At 46.8% G+C, this 15,000-nt stretch overlaps 1 protein-coding gene across 4 annotated transcripts in view; it reads right to left on the reverse strand.

The window, feature by feature from the left end:
- The window catches only part of LOC138597774 (transcription factor COE3-like), a 154,031-nt gene that overhangs the window by 2,879 nt on the left and 136,152 nt on the right, over positions 1-15,000 (reverse strand). For 3 of the 4 annotated variants that reach the window (XM_069669284.1, XM_069669283.1, XM_069669282.1), the window contains 3 exons: positions 8,664-8,729; positions 8,098-8,272; positions 2,656-2,835 (listed from right to left, as the gene is read on the reverse strand). In XM_069669284.1, coding sequence (XP_069525385.1) covers positions 2,656-2,835; positions 8,098-8,272; positions 8,664-8,729 — 421 coding nt within the window. Of the gene's footprint in view, positions 1-2,655; positions 2,836-8,091; positions 8,273-8,663; positions 8,730-15,000 lie in introns of all 4 variants that reach the window. The other variant, XM_069669285.1, reaches the window with a different exon arrangement.

Genomic DNA, 15,000 nt, shown 5'->3' on the forward strand with positions numbered 1-15,000 from the left:
CTCTCCAAAAACACACCTGCGCCTTCCAAGCAGCTCCGACTGCAGGCGAGTTAATCAGAGCAAAGTTTCAGAGCAACAACAGGACGGAGAGAAACTACTGAAGCATCAGCTCGCCTCCTCCTGCACTCCTCCTGCACAGACTCGCTTTGCTCGCCTCCTCCTGCACTCCTCCTGCACAGACACGCTGCGCTCGCCTCCTCCTGCACAGACACGCTCTGCTCGCCTCCTCCTGCACTCCTCCTGCACAGACACGCTGCGCTCGCCTCCTCCTGCACTCCTCCTGCACTCCTCCTGCACAGACACGCTGCGCTCTCCTCCTCCTGCACTCCTCCTGCACTCCTCCTGCACAGACTCGCTGCGCTCGCCTCCTCCTGCACTCCTCCTGCAAAGACACGCTGCGGTCACCTCCTCCTGCACTCCTCCTGCACAGACTCTCTCTGCTCGCCTCCTCCTGCACAGACACGCTCTGCTCGCCTCCCCCTGCACAGACTCTCTCTGCTCGCCTCCTCCTGCACAGACTCTCTCTGCTCGCCTCCCCCTGCACAGACACGCTCTGCTCGCCTCCCCCTGCACAGACTCTCTCTGCTCGCCTCCTCCTGCACTCCTCCTGCACTCCTCCTGCACAGACTCTCTCTGCTCGCCTCCTCCTGCACTCCTTCTGCACAGACTCTCTCTGCTCGCCTCCTCCTGAACTCCTCCTGCACTCCTCCTGCACTCCTCCTGCACAGACTCTCTCTGCTCGCCTCCTCCTGCACTCCTCCTGCACTCCTCCTGCACAGACTCTCTCTGCTCGCCTCCTCCTGCACTCCTCCTGCACAGTCTCTCTCTGCTCGCCTCCTCCTGAACTCCTCCTGCACTCCTTCTGCACAGACTCTCTCTGCTCGCCTCCTCCTGAACTCCTCCTGCACTCCTCCTGAACTCCTCCTGCACAGACTCGCTGTACGTTATTCCGATCATCGCCTGCATCAGTGCTGCAACACCAACAGGAAACTATGGAGTGCATCAGGTAAAAACACCTGTTTCAGAGTGAGCTGCAGGTTCAGCCCTCTGATTTATGAGTATAGACGCGTTAGAGTGAACAGCATCTGTTGACGATGTATCTATTAGGACACGTTCTTTCTTTCTTTTTATATTTTATAAATATAATTCTATCCAGGATCAGCTGATCCAGCTTCCTCTTATCCTGGTTTTTCACAGTAAAACTAAACTGATCAACCTGGTCTAGATACAGACTTTAAGATGACCTCATCTCTACTTACAGATCCTACATAGAATCGAGCATCTGTAGACTCTGCATGCTAACAGCTAACAGCTAACAGTCTGTTCTAGATCTAAATTCCTTTGACGCTGTGTCATGAAAGCTGTTCAGCATTCAGATTTCCTGACTTCCTCGAATGCATCAGATCGGTCAGCTCTCCGTTCAGCAAACGTGTCATGTTAAAGTCGTTTCCTTCCCCGCTCGAGTACAGACCTGACAAAGCTTCACGTTGTTCCTAATCTGCATCATGATGTTGTTTCAGCAAACTGAAGAGCCGTTAATTAAAGTCGATCACAAGAAAATCGCGTTGTTTCTCTGTAACGACGCCGCACGCGGAGAAGGAAGTCGACGCTGGCTGGCTACACGCCCGGCATGTTCACCGTCGTCCCCAGAGGCTGTATCGGCGTCAGACTAGCTGATGGGATCTCAGATTGCCTGCGCTCTAAATTGGGCTGCGTACTACCTACTTTGTCCACAGGGGGCGCCAAAATCCACACAGTGAAAGTTCCTCACAGGAGCTTTAAATGAAGTCTTTCATGTTTGATGCTGTGGATTTATGGGGACAAAATCCTTTATGTCTGTTACACCTCTAATGTCTGCTGTACCTACGTCACTGTGGAGACGCAGCCATGAACACGTCTGCAGTCTGAAGTCTGAAGTCGATCAGCGGTATGTTCTCGTTGTATTTCAGACTCTGAGCCGTCGCCTGCAGCTGAACGCTCGTATTTCACTCCAGCGTCTCTCGCTGGGTCGCTCCTTTCAGAGGGAGGGGCGCAATGCATGCTGGGTGTTGTAGGAATGTAGAATGGGCGAAACCACGAGCTGTTTGTACGACTTTCTCCACAGCTATGGCGCCAGTTTCAAATATTATTGCTATAATTCTATTGATTACAGAGAACACCAGCTGTGACTGACGGGGGCTTTGACAGGGGAGGACTGCTCCTTTAACCTTCATTAAACACACCGAGTCCTCGTTTCACTAACACTTCATTTAGTGCGAACACCACCTGAAACTTTAGCTGAGCACAAACACTAAGTTTCCTCACCATCAGGTATAACTCCAGCTGTCACATGAACACCTGAATCACACTCACTGCTGACCGACACTTCAGCTCCTTCAAATGCTCGTGTTCATCTTCAGACGTCTCAGAGCTCCGCCCGACACTTCAGCTCCTCTCACCGCTGACACACAAACTTTAGCCCAAGGAAAGACTGCCCTTTCATATTTGGCCTGTAAGTGTTCAGTGATTCCTTCACAAACTTTTCCTCCAGCTGATGAAAGAGTCACAGTGGTAACGAGCGCAGTGTAAAGTTCATTCGCTCTCAGGCTTCCCTCCAGCTCGCTGCCTCTCACACGGACGTTCACACTTATGAATGTAGTTTGTAAACAGACTCACTTGCGTAAGCCGAGTTGGTGGAGCCGTTGAGGAAGCTGGGGGATCCCGGGACGCCCAGGTTGGTCATCCCCGCTCCGTATCCGTTCATGGTGGACGTGATGGTGTTGTAGTTGGACTGTTGAGGCGTGGAGCTCGGCACGTAGCCGCGAGGAGACACGCTGTTCGAGTTACGGGAGTAACCTGTGAGGAGAGAGGAGGACACGCTCAGTTCTTCTTCAGCTATCGGACCGACAGTCAGTTAGAAATAAAACTTTCTGATAATCTTAAAAAATGTGAAGAAAACATTCAGTGTGTCCTCGTCTGTTTGTTTTAAACAGCTCCTGGAAAATCCATTCAATGAAATCATGGTTTGATTTTACTGATAATAATAATAATAATAATAATATAATAATCATAATGATAATAAATCTTTGTAACAGGGTGGAGCGTCTGTCTCCTCGCTGTGACCTCAGCAGTGACATCATCACGCCTGGTAGAGACCGCTCCCCTCAGGCGAGGTCTGTCCTTGATCTCTCACCTCGCTGCTCACTGCACTTACCTGAACACCCCCCTCCTCCCCCTCATCTCCCCCCTGCTCCCGCTGATTGACCCTCATCCAAGATGCATCGAATACCGATGTTCCCTGCAGCGCTCAGCCTGACCTTTGACCCCCTCAGGAGTTCCCACCGACCTTGGGCCGAGCTTGCTGAGCGGAGCCAACAGAGTGCCAAGTAGCACATTACACCCACCCCCCCCATCAGCCCTCCCCCCGCGTCCACTTTCCCCCACTTCCTGGTTCGGGCCAACGCAATTCCCAGCAGGAGCATGTGATGGAGCGCCGCCCGGGGAGGAGGCGAGGAGCGGGAGGAGGCGATGGGAAACACATGTGGAGGAGAGGAGAGAGGGAGCGGCCGAGCTGCAGCGTCACAGAGAGCTAAATGTCACCATTGTTCTTTAATAATAAAAAGTGTTTCACAAACGCTCCCTGTGCTCTCTGTGTTTGTTCGGGTGTGTGCGTCCTCGTGCTCGGCGGCGTGGGAAGCCGATCGATGCAGATCACATCCTTCGACCTCACAGCGACTCAAACTGAAACATGTGTCGGCTGCAGAGTTCAGCTGCAGTTTGAGCTGCTGATTAACACGATGACTGACGCTTTGGTTTCGATCCCCCGCAGGAGGAAGGTTTGTTAAAGCTCGACGTGTCAGAGCGACAAACTGGTCCTAATTTAAAAACTGGGCTTTACTGCAGACCCTGAACACATCGAGGTCCAGAACAAACATCACAGCTGCTGGACTGAAAACCTGCAGAAAGCTGCGACTCATGTTTCTCTCTAAAGACAGTAGATCTTTCTTTGGATGCTTTACTGGTTTCATATTTTGTTGGTCCACGTCAGCTGGGTCGACTGTGACAGACTGATGCAGGCTTGTTGGTAACGTGTATTTAAGAGTCATTCGTAGTGTTTCTTTTTATCCACATCAAAGACTACAGATGTTGTGTTCTTGACTTTGAGCCAAACATAATTGTGGTTTGTATAAATTAAAGTGACTTGAATGATGTCGTAACTGAAGTCATAATTAGAAGCTAAACGAGACATGAAAGAAAAAGTCCCCAGTTACTGTTCTGTATGTGAGGTCCGTGTCGTAGGAGTTCCCTGCAGGATAATTGATGTGTGTCAGAATCAAATGTGCCCACATGCCGCATGACATCAGTGTGTTTGTCCTTCTGTTGGTCCAAGTGGTCGATCATGTGCGTAAATCAGTTTGCAGCTAAAATATGAGAATGTCTCATTTGTGTTTCTTCAAGTTTAAAAAGTTCCCGAGCAGATGTGTTGATATCAGGATGCTAATAACTGGAACACTCACAGCCCTGTACTCTCTGTCCCTCCATCACCTCCACCTGCAGCTGTCAGAGCAGGAGACAGACTCCAGAGGAAGAAACAGAGAGAGCCCTTCAGGAGGACGATGTGACGGCGTGCAGGACGAGCTGCTCTGAATTAGCGCCATAAATTACTCTCCTCGTCCGTCTGATAAGGCCTGCGCTCGGGAGCTGCTGTTTTTATTAATGTTTTAATCACGGCGGGTAATTGCGAGGGGCACAAAGAGCTGTTTCATACTTCATGACAGCGGGGAGGCCGGCGGTCACATCCTCGGTGTAATGTTTCCGACCGGAGAGCTCCGCGCACATAAACTACAGAGTTATGAATTTTCAGAGGCTGCAGCCTCGTTTCCCATGACCTCATAGATTCCTGAAAGGTGTTCGCTGCCGGGCCGATGTGAATAACAGACGAGGGTTTGGTGGAGGGGGGAGGGAGAGGGGGAGGAGGGGGGTGTTCTGGGAGTAAAGGCAGCTCGATCTGCTTCCTGTCGACGCGTGTTCACAGGCGGTTTGCTGCACGTTGTTCTGAGCGTCAGTGACAGAAACAGAAACGACCGCTGACAGGAAACATGGAGTCTGATCACATTTCTCTTCGTGTTCGACTCGAACAGAAAATCTTTCAGTAAATTTAACTCCTAAAAAACATCAAGAAAACATGAAGTTCTTATATTACATAAACATAGATTAAACCTGTGATGTGAAATAAACTCTCATTTCTCGTGTTTCTTAATGTGTTTACTCACATTAAGATGCTTTGTTAGTTTTGTTACATTATAAATGTATTTATATTGTTTTTGCGCACTTACTTGTGCCTGATGTAAAGCGTACTTTTCTGTAAAATAAAGTTTTGGAAAAAAGGATGTTTAGGATTCATCCGCAGCAGAAAATAGTCCCAAACAGATCCTTTATGAAACATTAAAATTACATTTATAATGTTTAAGTGTCAAGCAACCTCGGATCATGACAGTTCCTGAAACGAAGGATTTAAAACAAAGGAAGCACAAAGAAAGAAAGATGTTTTATGAGCTTTGGTTATTTTGAAAATCTTCTTTGTTAGCATGAAAGAGAAATATTAAACACAGACATAAAGACACAGAAGAAGAAGCTGAGGTGTACAGATGAAACCCAGAGAGGCTTCACAACCAGAACCAACCAGGACAAACCAGGACCAACCAGGACCAACCAGAACCAACCAGGACCAACCAGAACCAACGTCTCATCAGAGACAAACAAAAAGAAACAAGAAATGAAGAGGCGTTAAGATAAAACAAGCCTGATGCAGAAAACATTCATGCTGTTGTCAGGAGTGTGCGTGTGTGTGTGTGCGTGTGTGTGTGTGTGTGTGTGTGTGTGTGCGTGCGTGCGTGTGTGTGTGTGTGCGTGTGTGTGTGTGTGTGTGTGTGTGTGTGTGTGTGTGTGTTCTTTATGACAAACGTCTTTAATTTTGTGAAGCTGACGTAGACACTTTCCAAACTGCAGAGTGTGTTAGTTTGTTGTTTCTGCTCCTCGGAGACGACACAACACAACAAGTGAGACCAGGACCAGGAGAGACCAGAACCAACAGGACCAGGTCTGACCCCCAAAACCCTGATCACATGACTGCAGCTGGGAGTTTATTGAGGCCTGTCTGATTGAATTGAACTAACCCAGTCTACACAACTTTAATGGACTCTACTAGACTTCTGGTCCTGGACTCTCTATCACACTGTACAGACTGTAATGAGGTCCACTGGACTCTGCAGGACTCTACTGAACTCTCCTGGACATACTGCCAGTCCAACGACCTCTCCGACTATAATAAACTGGATTCTTCTAATCACTGGACTCCAACAAGGTCCTCTGGACTCTACATGACTTTAAAGAACTGGAAGTCTACTAGAGTCTCTTACTGCAGAAACTGGATTCCACCTAATTCTGTACTGTGATGAACTAATTGGAAGTGTACTGGACTCAAATGGACTCTAAATAAATTCACCAAACTCCACCAAACTCTACCAACTCCACCAGACTCTACCAACTCCACCAGACTCCACCAGACTCCACCAGACTCTACCAACTCCACCAGACTCCACCAAACTCCACCAGACTCCACCAGACTCCACCAGACTCCACCAAACTCCACCAGACTCCACCAGACTCCACCAAACTCCACCAGACTCTACCAACTCCACCAAACTCTACCAACTCCACCAGACTCCACCAGACTCTACCAACTCCACCAGACTCCACCAGACTCTACCAACTCCACCAGACTCTACCAACTCCACCAGACTCTACCAACTCCACCAGACTCCACCAGACTCTACCAACTCCACCAGACTCTACCAACTCCACCAGACTCTACCGACTCCACCAGACTCTACCAACTCCACCAGACTCCACCAGACTCTACCAACTCCACCAGACTCCACCAGACTCTACCAACTCCACCAAACTCTACCAGACTCTACCAGACTCTACCGACTCCACCAGACTCTACCAACTCCACCAGACTCCACCAGACTCTACCAACTCCACCAAACTCTACCAGACTCTACCAGACTCTACCGACTCCACCAGACTCTACCAACTCCACCAGACTCCACCAGACTCTACCAACTCCACCAGACTCCACCAGACTCTACCAACTCCACCAAACTCTACCAGACTCTACCAACTCCACCAGACTCCACCAGACTCTACCAGACTCTACCAACTCCACCAGACTCTACCAACTCCACCAGACTCCACCAGACTCTACCAACTCCACCAGACTCTACCAACTCCACCAGACTCTACCAGACTCTACCAGACTCTACCAACTCCACCAGACTCCACCAGACTCTATCAACTCCACCAGACTCCACCAGACTCTACCAACTCCACCAAACTCTACCAGACTCTACCAACTCCACCAGACTCCACCAGACTCTACCAACTCCACCGAACTCCACCAGACTCTACCAGACTCTACCAAACTCCACCAGACTCTACCAGACTCTACCAACTCCACCAGACTCTACCAACTCCACCAAACTCTACCAACTCCACCAAACTCTACCAGACTCTACCAACTCCACCAGACTCTACCAGACTCTACCAACTCCACCAAACTCTACCAGACTCTACCAAACTCCACCAGACTCTACCAACTCCACCAGACTCTACCAGACTCTACCAACTCCACCAAACTCTACCAGACTCTACCAACTCCACCAGACTCTACCAACTCCACCAGACTCTACCAGACTCTACCAACTCCACCAAACTCCACCAGACTCTACCAGACTCTACCAACTCCACCAGACTCTACCAACTCCACCAAACTCTACCAACTCCACCAGACTCTACCAGACTCTACCAACTCCACCAGACTCCACCAAACTCTACCAACTCCACCAGACTCTACCAGACTCTACTGAACTTTACTGGACTCTGTAGAAGTCTGCTGGTCTCTCCTGGCCTCCAGTGAACCCGAGTGACGTAAGACACAGTTTGAGGTGTTGATGTTTTCTGTGGTTCTTGGTGTCTCTCCGATCTGTACCATGAATAAACCCTCAGACCCCTCCCTTCTGCCTCAGAGGATTGTGGGTATTTGCAGGCCCTCACCCTGGTCGGCCTGCGAGGCCTCAGAGATGTTGACGGCGAGCTGACTGCTGAACGAGTTCACTCCCATCATCCCCGAGTGAGCGGCTGAGCCGGTGAGAGACGGCAGCTGGTTGTGGCTGCGGGGGACGCTGTAGAGTGCCTCGGTAAGGTCGGCCGCCCGCTTCAGGATGATCTCCTGCAGGGAGGAGGGGGGAGGAGGGGGAGATAATACAGGAGAAGACAGTCATTAGGGCAGAGAGCATTTGAAATGTTTGACTGACTTTATCGTTATCATGGTTACAGTTAATGAAAAGGGAAACTATTAAGACCTGAGAATTTAGGTCTGACATCGTCACTGCTTCGGGGTTAAAGCCACGAAAACAGAAGCTTCTGAAAATGCTGCTTTAGTTTAACAAACTGGGTTTGTGTTGAGACTTTTAAAAATGATGTTTGTTACTTCTTTGATCCTTAAATCTCTGCTCTCTCTTTTTAACCATTTCTGCTTTTTTTGTTGCTTTTTCTGTGAGTAAGCACCTTTCTGCAGTGTTTGGTGGAGGTCAAAGGTCAGAGTGGCGCTGCTGACTAACCTGGTTGTTGTGTGGCATCCCGTACAGAGCTTCAACCAGGTCGGCTGCTCGCTTCAACAGAACCTCCTGAGACACAGAGAGAGCGAGAGAGAGAGAGAGAGAGAGAGGGAGAGAGAGAGAGAGAGAGAGAGAGAGGGAGATCACTGTCAATGTAGAACAATTCACTTTAAACAGACCTTTATATATATTTATATGTTTCAAACTTTATATCGAAAATGTAAATGTTGTTTAAACTTAAAACATTAAAGCTGTGAAAAATGTCCACATGTCCTTTTCTGTATTCTCCTTTTAGACACTGGAACCTGCAGAGAGTGGAACCGACCAATCAGAGCATGCAAGAGGACCTGAACTGTCCAATCAGAGCCAGGGAGAGAACACTGAATCTCGTTTATCTCTTCAATCACACGTCGAGTAATGTAAACGATTGCTCAGATTCAAAATGGCCGCTGATGGATGCAGATGGAGAGAGATGGAGGGATGAATGTTTGTAGCCGGAGGGGAGGAGAAGAGAGGAAGAGTCAGTGGGAAGCCATTAACACCGAGACCACACACACACACACACACACACACACACACACACACACACACACAGTCTCTCTCTCTCTTGCCCCGGGGCTGTTTTCCCATCAGCCCACGGGAGAGGAAGCGTCCAATCTGAGCGCCCGCAGCACAGCCGGACACCACGGCGATGGCTGTTAATAACAATAACAGGACTGATAAATAGATAAAACACACACACACACACACACACACACACACAGGAGAAGGAAGAAGAGAGGGAAGATGTAATAGGAACACACGAGGAGAGAAGAAAGAAAAAGGAAGATAGGAAAGGGTAGAAAAAGATGGGAGGAAAGGAAGGAAACCAAACAAGGACACACAAGACGAAGAGATGAGGAAAAGAAAGAGACATGCAAGGAAAGGAAAAAGGACACAGGTTAGAAGGAGAGGGAGACAAGGGAAGGAAGAAAGGACAAACAGCACAGGAAAAAAAAGGAGAAAAAGATGGAGGAAGGAAAAAACTCCTCAAAACCCACCTTTTCCACACAGCCTACAGCCTGAACACCCGTCATCTAATGTACTGTGTCTGTCTGTGAGTGCTCTGTGTTCCTCCTCGTAAAGCCACCTTGTTATTATTATTATCATTATTATTATTATAAAGAGAAATGAGGAAAGGAAAGAGAGATGCAAGGAAAGGAAATAAACAAGCAAAGGAAACAACGGAAAGAAAGAAAGGAGAGGAAGAGTGGAATATTTTGGAAGAAGGGAAGGATAAGCAAGAGAAGGAAGTAAGGAAAGGAGGAAGTAAGGAACAGAGGGAAAGAAAATAATGAAAGGAATGAGAGAAAAGGGAAAATGAGGAATGGGGTGAAGGAGGAAAGGAAAGGAAAGGAGAGGATGAAAAATAAGGTAAGGAAGAGAAAAAAAAGGAAAGAGGCAGGAGGGAGAAGTAAAAGAGGCTGGGAAGGAAAGGAAGAATAGGAAAGAAGGAATTGAGAGGAAGAAAAGAAAGGAGTAGAAGGGAAAAGGAAATAAGAAACAGAAAAGGAAAGAAAGGAAAAGAGGGAGATAAAAGGAAACAAAGGGACAAAGGAAATGAACCTAAAGGAGGAAGAGAAAGAAAACACGCTCCCAGGAGTGTGAACGGAGGTGTGTTTTTTCACACGTCAGCCTCAGGTGTAAACGCATCTCACACAGAAACCTGAGGAGGATCAGCTGATGAGAGGAGGAGGGGGAGGAGGTGTGAGTCCCTGAGGAGCAGCAGTGGGGAGGTGGAGGCCTCTGCTGGAGCTCCCTGAGGTATTACAGCACAGAGGAGGGCGAGAGACTGTCACATGCAGGGAGGGAGGGAGAGAGAGAGAGAGAGAGAGGGAGCGAGAGGGAGAGAGAGAGAGAGAGAGAGAGGAAGAGAGAGAGGGAGAGAGACTGTCACATGCAGGGAGGGAGAGAGAGAGAGAGAGAGAGAGAGAGGGAGAGAGAGAGAGGGAGAGAGAGAGAGAGAGCGAGGGAGAGAGAGAGAGAGAGAGAGAGGGAGAGAGAGGGAGAGAGAGAGAGAGAGAGAGAGAGGGAGAGAGGGAGAGAGAGAGAGAGAGAGAGAGAGAGAGAGGGAGAGAGAGAGAGGTAGAGAGAGAGAGAGAGAGAGAGGGAGAGCGTTTATTTCTGTCTGCTTCACACGTTTGTGTCTTTTATCTCTTTACAGTCACGATTACTAGAAAGCAATAATAAGAAGAAGTTTATTTTATATTTCATTTATTACATTTCTATTTTCTTGTTTATAATCTCTCTTCTTTCTTTTTATTGTTATTGTTTAAACTTTTTTAAATTCACTTTTTAACCCGTGTCCTGTTTGCACGTCCACACGGCTCTTCTTTTTACTTGTTTCTATTTGTCACATCACCTTTACCTTTCCGTCATCACCTGTGTGAAAGGTGAACAAAGGGCGAGGCTTTGAAACAGTGTTCTCCTCTCTACAGAACTTTAGAGCAATTTACACGGTTCTTATTGACACTGCAATATTACTGATCACTTGACTTAATTTGTACACATCTTTGAATGACACACAGAAATAAACAATAACACTTGTAAAAGTTTGTATAGGTGTAAACAGGAGGACATACCTGTCTGCATGTAACCTGTAAACACGCTCTGAGGTCACATGTCTGCTCTGTGTAACTGACATCGTGCAAACACTGTAGGTGTAAAGCTCCGTGATGTTTTGTCTTATTGTCATACTTCAGTAGTCGTATAGTATTTTAATGGAGCTCCACCGGCACCAGTTAAAAAACACTGTGACTTTAAGGAACATTTGAGTCCTTTTATTCTCTGATACTTTACTGCAGTATCTCACAGTGTATCACTGCGTCTGTGTGTTCCAGGTACGACTCGAGCACTGCCTCCTCTGATTGTTAAAGTGTAACTGAACTACTTTCCTGCTGCGGTCTTCGAGCTCATCATTAGAGATTCAGAGGCTGTAAAAGAGGAAACGTTTCTGTTCTCCGGCTGTCAGACTGAATCACCTGCTGATTCAATCTGTGTTTTTTATTTCTGTCGAGTTTCACTGAAGATCAAATCTGATCCTCTCTGACGGACGAGATTCAAACACACGACTCTGCTCTGGATTCTGCTCTGACTTTATTTTAGACCGCAGCGTCTCCTGTGATTCAGAGCACAAACAGTCACCATCCACCACACTGTTGTCCTCTCAGCCAATCAGAGCGCTGCATCACTGCTGCCAACAAACCACGCACACACACACACACACACACACACACACACACACACAGCTCCTATTTCCCACGACAGACGCTGACCTCGGAGGAGACGATCCAACACACGGAGATGGAAACAGAAAAACATCCAGAGTTTTCCCTCCTCAGAACTTTTCACATCCACCGTGCTGATGAAAACGTACATTTATAAAACATAATCACAGTAAAACAGCCGGTAGACACAGACACACAAGGCTCTGGTGGAGTCCTGTTGTAGCTTCAGACTTTAATAAGCACTTGAAAAACTTAAAGAATGACAAAAACGTCCTGTCAGTGTTTCAACTGGGATTAAAACGTTCCCTTTCCTGTTCTGCTATCAAACACTTTAACAGAGTGTTTGATTTTCCCACAGCAGAGCTAGCCAGTGAATGCAACACTTTCTCAAACCAAATTAACACAAATAATTTGGGCTGGATTCAGAAGAGCACCATCTGGACCTAAAGCCTCACATGATGTGTTCACTGTCATCATGTCAAACCTAAAACCCAAGTCATGAATGAAGTTCCTGACCAATCATATCACAGCTGATAAAGCTAGCTTAAACAGTGATTGCGTCATAGCTTAGCCTTTGATCGGAGCCTCTTAGCAGCAGCAGGCTGGTTTGGAGGCCATGTTTGTAGTTTCCTGGTGGACACTGAACTACAGATGGCCAGATAAAGGGAAAGCCCAGAGTTTAGTTAAACCCTCTTGTTTGTATTACCAGAGTCACATCAATATCTGTGCGTCCTGTTAGCCTAGCTTGGAAAAATGACCGGAATCACTTGATATTTGTTAGCCTAGCCTTGAATAAAAAATAAAAAATGGAAGTCAGGGTCAACTGTTAGCCTAGCTTAGAACAAAGGCTGGAAGAAGGGGGAACTGTTAGCCTCGCAGGGGAAAACTGTTAGCCTAACTAAGCACAAACACTTGAATCACAGGTAAAATGATAGCATAGCTTAGGGCCTGTTAGCCTAGCAACATGTATCGAGGGGTAAACGATTAGCCTAGCTAACCTAGCTTATAACCTGGCTTTTTACAAAAGCTTGAGGAAGGCGGAGACTGTTAGCCTCAGTAAGCACAAAAACTGAAAGCAGCTGAAACTGTTAGCTTAGCTTAGAAAAAAGACAGATAGCAGGGGTAAACTGTTAGCTTAGCATAGAAAAAGACAGATAGCAGGGGTAAACTATTAGCTTAGCATAGAAAAAAGACAGATAGCAGGGGTAAACTGTTAGCTTAGCTTAGAAAAACGATAGAGAGCAGGGGTAAACTGTTAGCTTAGCTTAGAAAAAAGATAGAGAGCAGGGGTAAACTGTTAGCTTAGCTTAGAAAAAAGATAGAGAGCAGGGGTAAACTGTTAGCTTAGATAAAAGATAGAGAGCAGGGATAAACTGTTAGCTTAGCTTAGATAAAAGATAGAGAGCAGGGGTAAACTGTTAGCTTAGATAAAAGATAGAGAGCAGGGATAAACTGTTAGCTTAGCTTAGAAAAACGATAGAGAGCAGGGATAAACTGTTAGCTTAGCTTAGATAAAAGATAGAGAGCAGGGATAAACTGTTAGCTTAGATAAAAGATAGAGAGCAGGGGTAAACTGTTAGCTTAGATAAAAGATAGAGAGCAGGGATAAACTGTTAGCTTAGCTTAGAAAAACGATAGAGAGCAGGGATAAACTGTTAGCTTAGCTTAGATAAAAGATAGAGAGCAGGGATAAACTGTTAGCTTAGATAAAAGATAGAGAGCAGGGATAAACTGTTAGCTTAGCTTAGAAAAACGATAGAGAGCAGGGATAAACTGTTAGCTTAGCTTAGATAAAAGATAGAGAACAGGGATAAACTGTTAGCTTAGCATACATACTGGAGCCATGGTTCAACTGTTAGCCTAGCTCAGAGCAAAGTCACAGAGAAGGTGGTAGCTGTTAGCTTAGCTTCATTAAAAGAGACAATCACATTTTAACACCCCAAAAACGTTGAGCCTGTCGTGTTGGAGCTGTTCATGTTTGACGATGTGTTCACTGAATCGTTCTGTGTGTGCGATCATCTGGACGTGTGTGTGTGTGTGTTCTGTGAATGAATAGCCTCCTGTCAATCAAAACCCCCCAGCAGCATCCCTCTCTATTGTAGGACAATCTGTCAGCCTGCGACTGCCAACACTGAGTGTGTGTGTGTGTGTGTGTGTGTGTGTGTTCATATGATACTGTATATTTATGTGTGTTTGCACATCATTATGTCTTTTCTTTCTTCCTCATGTCGATGATTTTTATCTCTTTTTTATCTTCCTTTCCTTTACTTCTTTTTTTTTTCTTTTTTTTTCTTTGAGTTTTATTCGTTTTTATTTTAAACTAAAACCTAAAATCAGCCTCACACAGGTGAAAGAAGTGTGCGTCTGCCAATGTGTGCTTGGCTGTATATTTCTGTGTGTGTGTGTGTGTGTGTGTGTGTGTGTTGCTCCTCCTCTGGCTTCATTAATCTCCATTAGAAAACAGAAGTTAGTTAATGTCTCCTCCGCTCGGCTGCAGCAGCGAGACGCCGAGAGGCAGCAGCTGCCCGTCACACACACACACTCACACACACACACACACACACACACACACACTCTTACTTACACATGTCGTATATACACAAACACACACCTGAAAAATACAGTTCACCGACACTGAAGCAGCACACACAAAAGACTTCAGCTCTGTGCGTGTGTGTTGTGTGTATTGTGTGTGTGTGTGTGTGTGTGTGTGTGTCCTCCTTCTATTTTCATTAGGTCCTGACAGACACAACAGCCTTCTCAAGTTAATGACGCCTCCGAGGCCTCGCTGCTGGAGAGCCGCCGCTGCTCAGAGTGTGTTTCTCTTTCTGTGTGTGTGTGTGTGTGTGTGTGTTCATGCACGTGGCCTCCTCGCTCTGATCTCTGGACCAGGCTCGGTCACTGCTGCATCTACACAGATTGTCCACCACCGAAGAAGAAGAGCAGCAGCGGCGTGTTGAAATCGATCAGTAACTCTTTAATGATTATTAATAACTGTTATGTTATCGTTGCATGAGACTGTTGGTGATGTGTTTAAGGACCCTTGAAATTCTGAGATTCACTTTAAATAAAAG

This window comes from Semicossyphus pulcher, unplaced genomic scaffold (assembly GCF_022749685.1).
Source record: "Semicossyphus pulcher isolate SPU_LCO1_2020_fin unplaced genomic scaffold, fSemPul1.0.p SCAF_2, whole genome shotgun sequence".
Taxonomy (NCBI): Eukaryota; Metazoa; Chordata; class Actinopteri; order Labriformes; family Labridae; genus Semicossyphus; species Semicossyphus pulcher.